This window comes from Cydia strobilella, chromosome 21 (genome assembly GCF_947568885.1).
Source record: "Cydia strobilella chromosome 21, ilCydStro3.1, whole genome shotgun sequence".
Taxonomy (NCBI): Eukaryota; Metazoa; Arthropoda; class Insecta; order Lepidoptera; family Tortricidae; genus Cydia; species Cydia strobilella.
In genome coordinates this window covers 1361361-1374339 of record NC_086061.1, presented here as the reverse complement: position 1 = coordinate 1374339, position 12979 = coordinate 1361361, and the positions used below count along the sequence as shown (strand labels likewise).

Genomic DNA, 12979 nt, shown 5'->3' with positions numbered 1-12979 from the left:
GGCTTTCCGAGCTAGTGAGGGGAAAAGTTTTAAGTTACCATTATCTAGATCAATTTATTTAGTCTTGCTTTATGATTACGTCGCACAATCTCTTGTAGAGTTAAACCAAGAATAGTCTGCAACGATTTTAAACGTCAAACTTCTATGAAATTATGACGTATGAATAACACTTGCACTGCGTGTGCTATCAAAATCGTTGCAGACTTATCTTGGTCTAAGTCTAGCTGAGTCAATAGGTCTAAATTTCAGCCGGTTCAAATCCAGAAAGTTGGGTACGTTTGTGTACCAATTTGAATGATTAGATTGCCAAAACTCCGATCGAAAGTGTGTGTAAACAAAGAGTTAGGTATATCTGAAGTACATACATGAAGCATAATAAAAATATGATGCATAAATCCGCCCTTTGTAAGTTAACCTTTCGTATGCTTAGTTGCAGATCTGCTCCATACGTCCAGTCATAGAGTAACTTATACTAGAGCGGTACATAGTAAATTTTGTAATCCCAGTAAATTCACCGCCATCTGTCGACACACTTTAAAACTAAAAATAAATATTTATAAAAATACGATAAAATGTATTTAAATATGGATAAATGATTTTTTTATTTGCATTAATTATTTTTATATGATTTTGACCCATGTTCTTTCACTGGTATGCGTTAAAATTATAAATAACAAACGAAACAGTCAACGCCCTCTATACGAGTGTAGGCCAAAACTAGTGGCGCCATCTGATCGAGAATCAAATTTTCGTGATTTTCGAGGCACGTTTTTTCCTTAGACTGTATCCATCTATTACAGAGTTATATCAATCTTTGGTCCAGTTGAATATTCAACTTAGACATGAAGTTGTCACTATTGCTATTTATATGGCAATTTCTTGACATGCGATTTTTTTTGTGCAATAAAGGTTCTATAAATAAAGGAAGAAGCACAATCGAACTTCTACAAATGTAATACGTTCCTAGCCGGATTTGTGAAACCCATATTTTATAAATTTGCAATGCATACGTAGGATCGTTTTACATCGAATTTAATTTACCTTTTTTGTAAAAAACGGATAGAAGTCAGCTCAGTTACGTATAGGAAAGATAATATAGTAATATAATAAAAATAGATTCGCAAATCCAGTGTAAGCCTGACAAATAGAGCCGGGTGGAGGCGCAGGCTTAGCAAACCAAAGATAAATGCGGTGTCTGGCCAGTTTATACCACGAACAGATTTACTTCCGCTTGCTTTGCATATTTACCCTGCGTACAATATCCGTAGATTAAATCTTGTAAAAAAAACCTGGCTATAAGCGTGGTTGAGATAATAATCAAATCCACAGCGGGGTAAACCTGGAAATGCTGGAAAGTCCAAATATGGTGACGCGTCACGACTGAAACTCCTATAAATATTAAATTTCGATCGTCTATTTTTGGGTGTCAATAATTCAGTAATTTACCCTAAATACTATATCGCTAAGTAAGCTACTTCTTTGAAAAAGCTAGCTTAGGACAGAAATGTAACTTTCTATGTATGTAGATAGTTTTTTGTAAGCATCTTTCTAATTTGAGGTTTTTTGTAGCGACTACTACTTCACAAGCGCGCAATGGGTCTCCCTCACAGAAGTGTGCGTGGTATGGCTCACGCGCACGCAGAACCTCTCCGTCGTGTCCGTCTGCAAGAGCCCCATGTGGTACTGCCAAGAGGTATGTTTTATTTATATCTGGGGTCGTAGCACGGTACGCTTATCACCATGCCTGTCACGTTCTAACAAGTATGTGAGTGCGAAAGTGACGGACTTAGTGATAGGGCAACCATGCTGCGCGGGTTGGTTGTTAACGACAGATACTTTCGCTAGATTAGTTTAATAAATTCAAATACCATATTGTCCAAACACTGAAATTGCAAAAAGGTTTAAAATATAAGGTTGCCATAAGTGTGTTTGTTAACATAGGTAAGACCTTTCTCTCGTAGACTGAATAGTCCAAGGGGTTGAGGCCAAATGTGTTGTACATCACGCCAGTTATCGAAAAAGAGCAGTGTCGGGCCTCAAACTTCGTGAGGCGTTTATACATGATGGCGGTAGTCTTATTGGGGCAATAAGTTGCAGATTTTCATGCTGCTGATCTCTTCCTGTTTTTTTATTTGCCTGACAGGTGTACAGGATAACATCAGGCTCGGACAGCTGGGTGGAGTCTGCGCCGGCGCCGCTCTGGTCGGCCGGCGGCGGGGCGCTCGTGACGCTGGCCCCCATCCGGGACGGCCCCGCCGGCCTGTTCCGACACATCGTCCGGGCCGAGCACAACGCTCACGGGCCGAGGGCGTTGCCGCTCACTCACGGCAGCTTCGATGTCGTCAAGCTGTTGGCTTGGGACCATGCTAATCAACACATGTAAGTTATACACTGTAGATTAACTAATCGACCTAGCAGCGCTTGGTATATTGCAGTAATCACCTAACATGCATCGAGTTGTTTATTAATAAATGAATGACGAAATTGACGCACAAAGATAGACTGCATATCAATTTCTAATTCAGTTAGAAAAAGACGTAGCGTGCCGTGGGGTAAGATTGAACGGGATTTTTCATTACGGGCGACTTTTCATCTTAACCCGCATGAAAAACCCGTTCAATCTTACCCCAACGCACCCTGAAGTATATGATACTGTCGCGGCGCACTCGTGTAAAATACTCACGGCGCGATTTGGGAAATGAATTAGAGATTCACTGGATATGAAATAGTAAAGATATGTGACGTTCCACGGCAATAGGTACCTTATGGCGACGTAAGCGCGATCCTATATTAATTGGAGCGGCGTTAATAATAGCGTAAGCGCCAACCGCCATAAGGTACCTTTACCCGTGGGACGTCACATATCTTTACTATTTCATATCTAGTGAATCTCTAATTCGTTTCCCGAATCGCGCCGTCAGTTTCATTGGTCGATAGGGCCGCATGCGGGGTGCGAGTTATTTCCATAACGCCAATATGAATTTCACTACTCGTTTTAAGTATCGCCTTACTGAGTTATCGATGGAACTGACTGCCGACAGTATGTAACTAGTCGGTAAACAGTTGATTATCCTCAACTAAAACAAGTTTGCGATTAGTCAGTTGGGTGTAGTTCTAAAACTACCTAAATCCTAATGGATTTAACCGCTTGCAACCTAAACCAACTCACGAAGTTTCCTTTTCCGTGCTAGACAACAAATAGCTACAATTAATGGTCAATCAATAATCGTTAGTTGCCCTTTGGGATTGTTTTACCTTGACCGATTCATTTACTTAGGCCAGCATAAGGGTGCCGAGAATACTAATTAATAACAACCAATTACAACAAAAGTCTATGAAAGCCTACAATATGTCGTAGGAATAAAGTATATGTACTTATAAAACATGTTTCGTTGACATTGTATCGTTTATGAAATATGTACGGATGTCACTGTCTCCGGTCGTCGCTCATGCGTGGGACATTTACATTTGACAGAGGATAGTAGGCAACGTTGGAATTGTGTTCAGACCAATAAATAAAAAAAGAAGAAGTGAAAACACGATTATCCTCCAACGCGTGCATAATCTATCATCCAGCGATGGTGCACAGTCGCTAAAATCATTCTTGATAAAGTCACCTTTCCATTTCAAACAAAATTCTATATCTGATCTTTTGTTACCGCATCTAAAGTTTACTATTATAGCTCTTCCAGTTATAAGTGTACCTAAGTATACGAAGTTCACGAAATAACTGTTGCTGTACAATATTTAAAGAAGAAGACTTTAGAGAAAATTGAAAAATTTATAATAATTCAAACAGTTTTTAGCAGCAGATTTAATCAAGAACTGGCAAGAAAATTTGAAAAAACATGGAAACTTCAAATCTTTAACAACGGAATCAAAAATAACAAACTACCATAGACAACCCTCCTCGTCTTATCGTGTTCCTCATTACTGAGCGTGAAATCCCGAGAAACCAGCTTCTCTCTAATGGTGCCTCGCCATCTGCCGGTTTTGGCATCGTGAAGCGCGACATGCGATCGGGTGTCCAGGGTGGAACGGACTTGATCTGCCCACCTTGTTGGGCTACAGCATCTAACGGCGCGATTCGGAAAATGAATTAGAGATTCACTAGATATGAAATAGTAAAGTACCTTATGGCGGTTGGCGCTTACGCTACTATTAACGCCGCTCCAATTAATATTGGATGGCGCTTACGTCGTATAGCGCCGCAATAATTTGTGAAGCTATGCGACATAAGAGCCAGCCGCTACCTTTTGCCGTGTAATGCCACATATCTTTACTATTTCATATCTAGTGAATCTCTAATTCATTTCTTGAATCGCGCCGTGAGTTGTTTGCCATCAACCATAGACAATGAAGGATGTAAAATAAAGACTATACGCAACCTCAACAATATTTATTTTCGCAGATACTATCTGGGTATACCAGAAGGTAAGCCGGGCCAGCAGCACCTGTACATGGTGTCGTCAGAAGCGCCCCGGCCCGGCTCACCGCAAAAGCTGCCTTACTGCGTCACGTGTAACACACAGGTCAGTCTCTAACACACCCAAATTTCGAATTTATTTAACGTTTTTTGTATTGCATTGTACTAATTATCCAATCGCACGATTGATAATCAATTAATCAGAATAGAGGTAAAATTTTACGCTAAATGCTTTACAATCATTACGAAAAATGTCTTCAGACTACAGACTACAAACATTTGTATGGTTTCAACAGTTGAAACCATAATAATCTGTAGGATTTATCTCTAATACCTATTAGACCTACCTAGGTATATACAGGCGAAACTTGAGTACTCACAGAAATATGGTACAATATTGTTTATGAATACACTTTAATTTTGAATATACTAATCAAGCGAAAATGCCACTCTAAAATCGCGTCTACCTGAAAGGTAAACATTTTAAGGTAAATCCTTTTTAACAACACATTCGTGGGGCAGTTAATTTGATTTTACTCTTTATTTATAGAATGGCCTCTCGTGCCCAAATACGTATTTTCCTGCTCGTCCCTTTTCGCCAAAAAATTCAAGCGCCCGCTTTTAACCCGAAGTCAAAGGTACGGTAATATAATATTGATATTCAAAAAGGAACGTTTATGAACGCTTTCAGTATGACTAATACTCAAATAGAGCTGGAAACGATTTTTTTGTCAAAAATGTTTTTTAATGCTGATTAAAATGATCTAAATAATGTTCATTCACTGGGTTTTGCGGTGTTCATTCACTAGTTTTTATGTTCTTTCATTAGATTTTTGGGTAGTTTTTAGGGTTCCGTACCCAAAAGGGTAAAAACGGGACCCTATTACTAAGACTCCGCTGTCTGTCTCTCTGTCCGTCTGTCACCAGGCTGTATCTCATGAACTGTGATAGCTAGACAGTTGAAATTTTCACAGATGATGTATTTCTGTTGCCGCTATAACGACAAATACTAAAAACAGATAAAAATAAATATTTAAGTGAAGCTCCCATACAACAAACGTGTTTTTTTTTATAAAATGAAATAAACCCTTCTTGCGCGAGTCCGACTCGCACTTGGCCGGTTTTTGATAAATTCTGCTATAACTCAAAGTTTCTTATTTATTTAATGAGGATTGATTAAATTGCATTTAATTTTTCCAGTTATTAATTAATGCTGAGAAATGATTTTTTAAATTTAGATAATTGCTTAAGTGATCATTCACTGGAGGGTTTACCCTAGCAATAAATACAAACGTGTACAGGCGGTGTCAAGAAATGACGTATGCTTTATCATGTCATGTCATGCGCATCAAGTGCTATAATATATGATATGTCTAATAGGAAATTAACGCACCACTATCCTTTGCACACACGTTTGTTCTCTCCGCCACATCTAAGGTTTGCCCGCGCTATCAAAATTCATGAGCGCGCGAACACGCAAACAAATACGAGTGTGATTGTGTTGACGCAGCCTCCGCAGGGTAAACAACCGCAGATTATATACTTGATTTGTTGCCTCGAGGATATATCGAGTGATGTAGTGTTTCCTCACTATACCCTTTATTTTACCCAGATTAAAGCCAACATCCACGATTTATGGGCGAGGCAGCGGTTTTAAGACAAATTAGAACAAATAAAAAAAACCTTAATTATTTATGAAATAAAACTATGAAAACGGATTATATCGCGTATATTGAATTTATAATACATCCCGACGTTTCGAACCCTTTACAGCGTTACAACGTCGGGATGTATTATAAATTCAATATACGCGATATAATCCGTTTTCACAGTTTTATTTCATGAGTAACTATCGCGGTAACCGAGGACAATATTACTTAATTAGTTTATTCTGTTTTTAGTATTTGTTGTTATAGCGGCAACAGAAATACATCGTCTGTGAAAATGTCAACTGTTTAGCTATCACGGTTCATGAGATATAGCCTGGTGACAGACAGACAGACGGACAAATAAACTGACAGACGGACAGCGGAGTCTTAGTAATAGGGTCCCGTTTTTACCCTTTGGGTAACCCTAAAAACATCTATCTTTGGTAATATATTATGTACACTGTGTACACTCAAATGAGTACGCTATACCACTGATTATATCAGGAAATCTTGTACAGTATAATAAAATCATGAATGTTTTACAGCCTTTCCCGTCGATCAACCTAGAGTACTATGGCAACCTGTATATTCAAATCATGAATGTTTCACAGCTTTCCCCGTCGATCAACCTAGAGTACTATGGCAAACTGTATATTCAAATCATGCATGTTTCACAGCCTTCCCCGTCGATCAACCTAGAGTACTATGGCAACCTGTATTTATTTAAATCATGAATGTTTCACAGCCTTCCCCGTCAATCAAACTGGAGTACTATGGCAACCTGTATATTTAAATCATTATTGTTTCACAGCCTTCCCCTTCAATCAACCTAGAGTACTATGGCAACCTGGCATCCTCGGGCGACAGCTGGGACAACGAGTGGGACGAGGACCTGCCGGCCACCTCGCCGTCGCCCAACGCCAGGAAAAAGAAGAAAAAAAGACCTGGTATGCTTTAAAAACCGGCCAAGTGCGAGTCGGACTCGCGCACGAAGGGTTCCGTACCATTACGGAAAAAAACAGCAAAAAAATCAGGTTTATTGTACGGGAGCCCCATTTAAATATTTATATTATTCTGTTTTTAGTATTTGTTGTTATAGCGGCAACAGAAATACATCATCTGTGAAAATTTCAACTGTCTAGCTATCACGGTTCATGAGATACAGCCTGGTGACAGACAGACAGACAGACAGACGGACAGACGGACAGACGGACAGCGGAGTACAGCAACACACTAGGGTACGGAACCCTAAAAACGGGTCTATATTGGGTCGCATAATAATTGATTGTGCGTAATGTACCTAATGTTACGCATAAAACTCATTTCGCATAATTGTTATTGTGCTAGAACTATTCACATTTCTGAAAAATTATAAAACAAACCTAACCTTACCTACCCTACCCTATTCTACACAACCTATACATACGAAACGAACATACGAAAATATTTTTGCCCAAGCTGAAACGGAGACCTTTTCTAACGCTCGGTCAAAAATATAAATGAGAATGCATAGAAATGAGAGGCAACACACTAGAAACTAGGCTAAAGTGGTTTGTAAATGTATGTAAACTTTGTCAGTGTACGAGAAGAGTACTTTACGTTTAATCACCTACATTAGCACTTGATTATTTCTGCCAGTTACGTTCATGTACCTTTGCAACGTAGTAATGACTCGTATCAGGTTTATATAGGCCTTAAATTAGAGTAGCCACGTGCCACATAGAATGCCACCGAGAATATGCAAACGGTTTTTGAAAGTAAACAATAGTCCTTTTAAATGGACTCCGGAATTCCGGGTAAAACCAACAACAGTGTCGGAGTGTATAATCCGCCTTAGAACAACCAAGCGGTCCGGGCAAATTAACATTTTGAGCTGGCGCCGACCCTAGTGATTTCACTTTTAGATCTTTTCTTTCTCTTCCAGCTCCGTAGTTAGCAAACTTTGCTTTGTAACAGAATTTGATGCAAGATAAGGTTGAGAGTTCGGAATATTAGCTAGTGGCTCTGTGAGTGGACCTCGCGGTCATAAAGGGGCCCACTAACTATCAGTCCGCTGGACGACATCGGCCTGTCAGAACAAAAATTTGACACTTCCTAACAACTGTCAGGCCGATATCGTCCGGCGCACTGATAGTCAGTGGGCCCCTTAAGCTCCGCCATTTTGAAAAATTCCAAAAATTGAATCGACAATTTCAAAAAGTTCTATTTAATCGTCGAACTTGCTCACAAAATTTCACGCGAATCGGTTGAGAATTGCGACCTGTAGCGGAGAACATCCAACTCAACAACAACTTGGGCAGACATGCAAAGGATTTTTGCCCAAGTTAAACCGTTTCAACCGTTTCAACCGTTTCTTCGCTGACACTCGGGCAAAAATATGATTTAGATTAAAGAGGAAACGTCAAGTCACTAATAAAAGACATTGAAAACTAGAATTGGAATAATATTTAGAAATCCGTAAGCTAAAAATAACTTTAAGTACGGAAAGACTCATGAAATAAAACTATGAAAACGGATTATATCGCGTATATTGAATTTATAATACATCCCGACGTTTCGAACTCTTTACAGCGTTCGTGGTCAACGGGTGACTGAGGAAAAATTACAAAATGCAAAAATACCCACATACTAAAATAATGAACAATCATAGACTACAAACTTTAAGGCTGGTTGTACATGCAAAATCGGTTCATAAGGCTAGTTATACACTATAATTATTTTTCAAGTAAAGATATATATATATACGCGATAAAAATAAACTATGCCGGCTCCAACCCTACACCACGGACCCGAGAAGATTTAATTCCCTCCTAAATTGTAGGAGGGTATCCCAATATGGGACCGGCAACAAACTCGGCGGGACACATCTTTTCAAAACATCAGAATGTCCAGCATCATCCAACACTACGGTCTCACAGTCTATGTCTCGCTTGCTCCTTACTTACTGCTGTAAAGAGTTCGAAACGTCGGGATGTATTATAAATTCAATATACGCGATATAATCCGTTTTCATAGTTTTATTTCATGAGTAACTATCGCGGTAACCGAAGACAATACGGAAAGACTACTAAATGGTCATTAAGTTTATTTTCTGTAGCTCCATTCAAGGTAAGCAATAGTTTATAGAAAAGTAAGCAATGAATTGACAGGCACGTCCTGTAGGTACATATGTTTCATGATGTGGCAATAAATAAATAAATAATCATTTCACGAAATGACCGGTTGGACACATCATGAAAAAGTCAAACCTGACCTAACCATATCATGAAATGATCAATTCTAAAATCCCAATTCGTGCAATGATCAAATTCTATGATCTGGCCACGACATATATAATACTTAAATATGATTCAATCAACAGTTGGTGCACAGTGTGCACACCCAATACTTAGTAATTTATATTTGAAATTATTGAAATATGATGAAATATGAAATTTTCCGCAGAACACATCCTACAAAACCTGCCGTGCCTGTACCACGAGGCGCACTTCAGCCCGTCGTCGGCGTACTTCGTGCTGGAGTGCCTGGGCCCCGGCGTGCCCACCACTAGCCTGTACCGCACGCTGCTCCCCGAGCCCAGGATTCTGGTGCACTTGGAGAACAATACTGATGTCAAGGTGAGCAGACGCCAGACACTCGACACTATTCACTGAAAGCCCTACATAACTAACTTGATGTTTCATTGAAAGTATTACGACGTAACGATGTATTTGTAGTGCGTGTGAGCCACCCGACCCATTGGTGTGTATAGCGCTGCAGGCGCCCTGTAAGTAGGAGCGCGCGAAGCACGCTCCCAATGTCGGGCTGCCATTAAGTATGAAGGGCGCCTGCGGCGTGATATTTAAATAATATGTAGAAACGTTTTTCTGATTGGCTTCTATTCTTCTAAATCGCAATTATTGGCAATTGCCCTGATATTTTTACACTTTGCGGTATAATCAAGTTTTATATGTAGATAGATGTATTACAACCCTTATATCCTGCTAGGATACTAGATCACAATAAAGATGTTATGAAGATCACGTAGTGGTGTTTGTTGGAAATTAAACTGTTTCAATTAATACCTACCACAGAAACAAAAAAAAGCGAGTGTTTCCAATCCATCACAAATAAGTAAGCTATGACTTATTTGAATTTAGTTAAAGGTGATTCATAAACTGCCGTTTTTTTCTAGCAATAGTTCAATGATTTCTATTAAGAATTTTGAAAACTTGAATCAAGTATTCGATCGCCAGGAGCGGCTATCATCAATAGCTATCCCGACGCCGCGCACGTTCTCAGTGCAGCTGTCGAGCGGGCACACGGCGCGGGTTCAGCTGCTGCTGCCGCCCGGGCTCCGGGAAGACGAGGTCACCAAGTACCCGCTCGTCATGAAAGTGTAAGTGGTGATTGTTACAGACGAAGTGTGATTTCCGCGCAGTTTCGAGCTGAGGAAGCGGTAGGGTGTGCGCCTCGTGCCAAATTCGAGCGCGAACCTGAACCTGAACTTGATTTCAGTTACGGAAAGAACTTGCTTGATAGATTGCTACTTCATTCTTCTATCCGTTAAATTAAGTTATTTATTTTTATCCACACACGTAGATATCATTAACCCTCAAATCAATAATTATCATGATGCCGTCAAAATCCGTAAATAATGGCCAACACTGATAAAATGTTTTGTTACAGCAAATTTTTTTATCTGTGAAAATGTTGTAATATAGTCGGTCAAGCAAATCTTTTCAGTAGAAATCGGCGCGAAATTCAAATTTTCTATGGGACGATAACCCTTCACGCCTACGTTTTTTAAATTTGCCCTTTTCTACTGGCAAGATTTGCTTGACCAACTATAGCTTTATTATTATATCAAAATCGATTCGGTAATGACAGTCGAATTTTGAACATCTCTGAAAAAACAAAAACCGGCCAAGTGCGAGTCGGACTCGCGCACCGAGGGTTCCGTACTTTTTAGTATTTGTTGTTATAGCGGCAACAGATATACATCATCTGTGATAATTTCAACTGTCTAGCTATGACGGTTCATCGCCTGGTGACAGACAGACAGACGGACAGCGAAGTCTTAGTAATAGGGTCCCGTTTTTACCCTTTGGGTACGGAACCCTAAAAAGCAATTTGATTTGACCCCTATTCTAATATCAGTCGAGATGACGTTTATGATTTATGATACCGGTATCGTAAGTTGTCATAATGAACAGGCACGGAGCGCCAGGCACCCAGCTGGTGACGGAGCGCTGGACGCTGGGCTGGGGCTCGCTGGCGGCGGGCGCGGGCGCCGTGCTGGCGGCCGTGGACGCGCGCGGCGCCGGCGGCCGGGGGCTCGGCGCGCACCACGCGCTGCACCGCCGGCTCGGCACCGTCGAGCTGCAGGACCAGCTCGAGGTGGCGGAGTGAGTACCACTCAATTAAAAAAGTGGCTTCTTGAGAAGATGTTTTATGAGTATAGTGAGTTTTTCGACATGCCACTAGTGCTTTAATAACTAATAACTACAGGCTAGAGCTGTGTTACATGTCAATAATAATCGATATACTGATAATTATAATTTTGTTAATAATTTAAATATAGATAATTTTAATAATTAATTTGATTTATGTAACCTACTAAAAAAACGACATGTAACAATTGTTATCAATAAATATTTTCATTTTCATTTTCATCAAGCATCAAACATCAAACATTTATTCAGCAAATAGGCCACAGGGGCACTTTTACATGTCATTTTTTACAAGCAATAAAATTAACCAAAAATTACAAAAAACAGAGATGTATCCAGTCTAAATGTCATATTACACAAAAAACTAATAAAATATACAAACAACAGACAAGTACTAAAATTGTTTAGAGATGTACTGCCACTAATAACTGGACCACTAGCATACTGGGCCAACCTCGCTTGCCTGCCGGGGATGCAACGCCTGTTCAGATACGCTAAAACAGCTCGAGGTGGCGGAGTGAGTACCACTGCCACTATAATAAAGAGAGGCAGTTAAAGAAATTTCGTTTGTCGCCGTAGAGCCTCTGTTCTCAGCGTGCTAAGAGTTTCCCAATTTCCAGGTACCTCCGTGACTCGCTGCACTTCATCGACTCGCGTCGCGTGGCGGTGTGGGGGCGCGCGCACGGCGGGTTCCTGGCGGCGCTGGCGCTGGCCAGCCCGCTGGACGTGTTCCACTGCGGCATCGCCATCACGCCTATCGTGCGCTGGAGATACTATGGTAAGAATTTGGAAACTTCAGTTCAGGTCGCAACTGTAGAAAAGTAATCGATGAGTTCGATTAAAAATAAAATTGCGCATTTTTGGAATCGATTTTCATATTTTTAGCTTTTGTGCAAAATTTGTCATAATTTTTTTAATGGTGCGAACACTACGATTTTTCAAAAACTCTGCTGGGAGAACCCACGGCACCTTAATTTGTTCTTTAGTACTTTCATAAAAAAACTGCATTTGACGAACTATAGTTACTATTTTATTACCAATGTATTATTTTGTATTGTCGATCCTAATCAGCATTAGTGTCAAATTAACTTCGTAACTATGTACCACGTATCCGTTACTTTGACACCTAAAATCACTCAACTAAGTAGGTAGGTGCTAAACTGAAAATTGTGTTAGATTTACGTATGTATATTTATAGTTATATATTACCTTTGCATGTCTTTTATATCGCATTAAGAATAAAGCTTTTATGGCCGCTTTGTCTTGCGAAAAAGTGAGACCACACGTACGCTTGTAACATGTAGGTAAATGACAGACGGCGACAATTCACGTTAAACGATAACAAAGAAATCTTGCACTAACATTTCTAAATGACAGTATGTTGACAACGCGTTCGAATAGATTTTAACTTTATGTGCAAGCCGCAAGATCGTTTTTTGTACATCCAAGTTTTTTGTAGTAAGCTTAACGGT

The 12979-nt window shown here is 39.9% G+C and overlaps 1 protein-coding gene across 2 annotated transcripts in view; it reads left to right on the top strand.

Annotated features, from left to right (window-relative positions):
* LOC134751054 (inactive dipeptidyl peptidase 10) overlaps positions 1-12979 on the top strand; it is a 195142-nt gene that overhangs the window by 167992 nt on the left and 14171 nt on the right. For both annotated transcript variants that reach the window (XM_063686394.1, XM_063686393.1), the window contains exons 9-16: positions 1570-1693; positions 2144-2379; positions 4412-4532; positions 6887-7022; positions 9520-9692; positions 10311-10453; positions 11271-11462; positions 12128-12285. In XM_063686394.1, the coding sequence (XP_063542464.1) occupies positions 1570-1693; positions 2144-2379; positions 4412-4532; positions 6887-7022; positions 9520-9692; positions 10311-10453; positions 11271-11462; positions 12128-12285 (1283 nt within the window). The remainder of the gene's footprint in view (positions 1-1569; positions 1694-2143; positions 2380-4411; positions 4533-6886; positions 7023-9519; positions 9693-10310; positions 10454-11270; positions 11463-12127; positions 12286-12979) is intronic.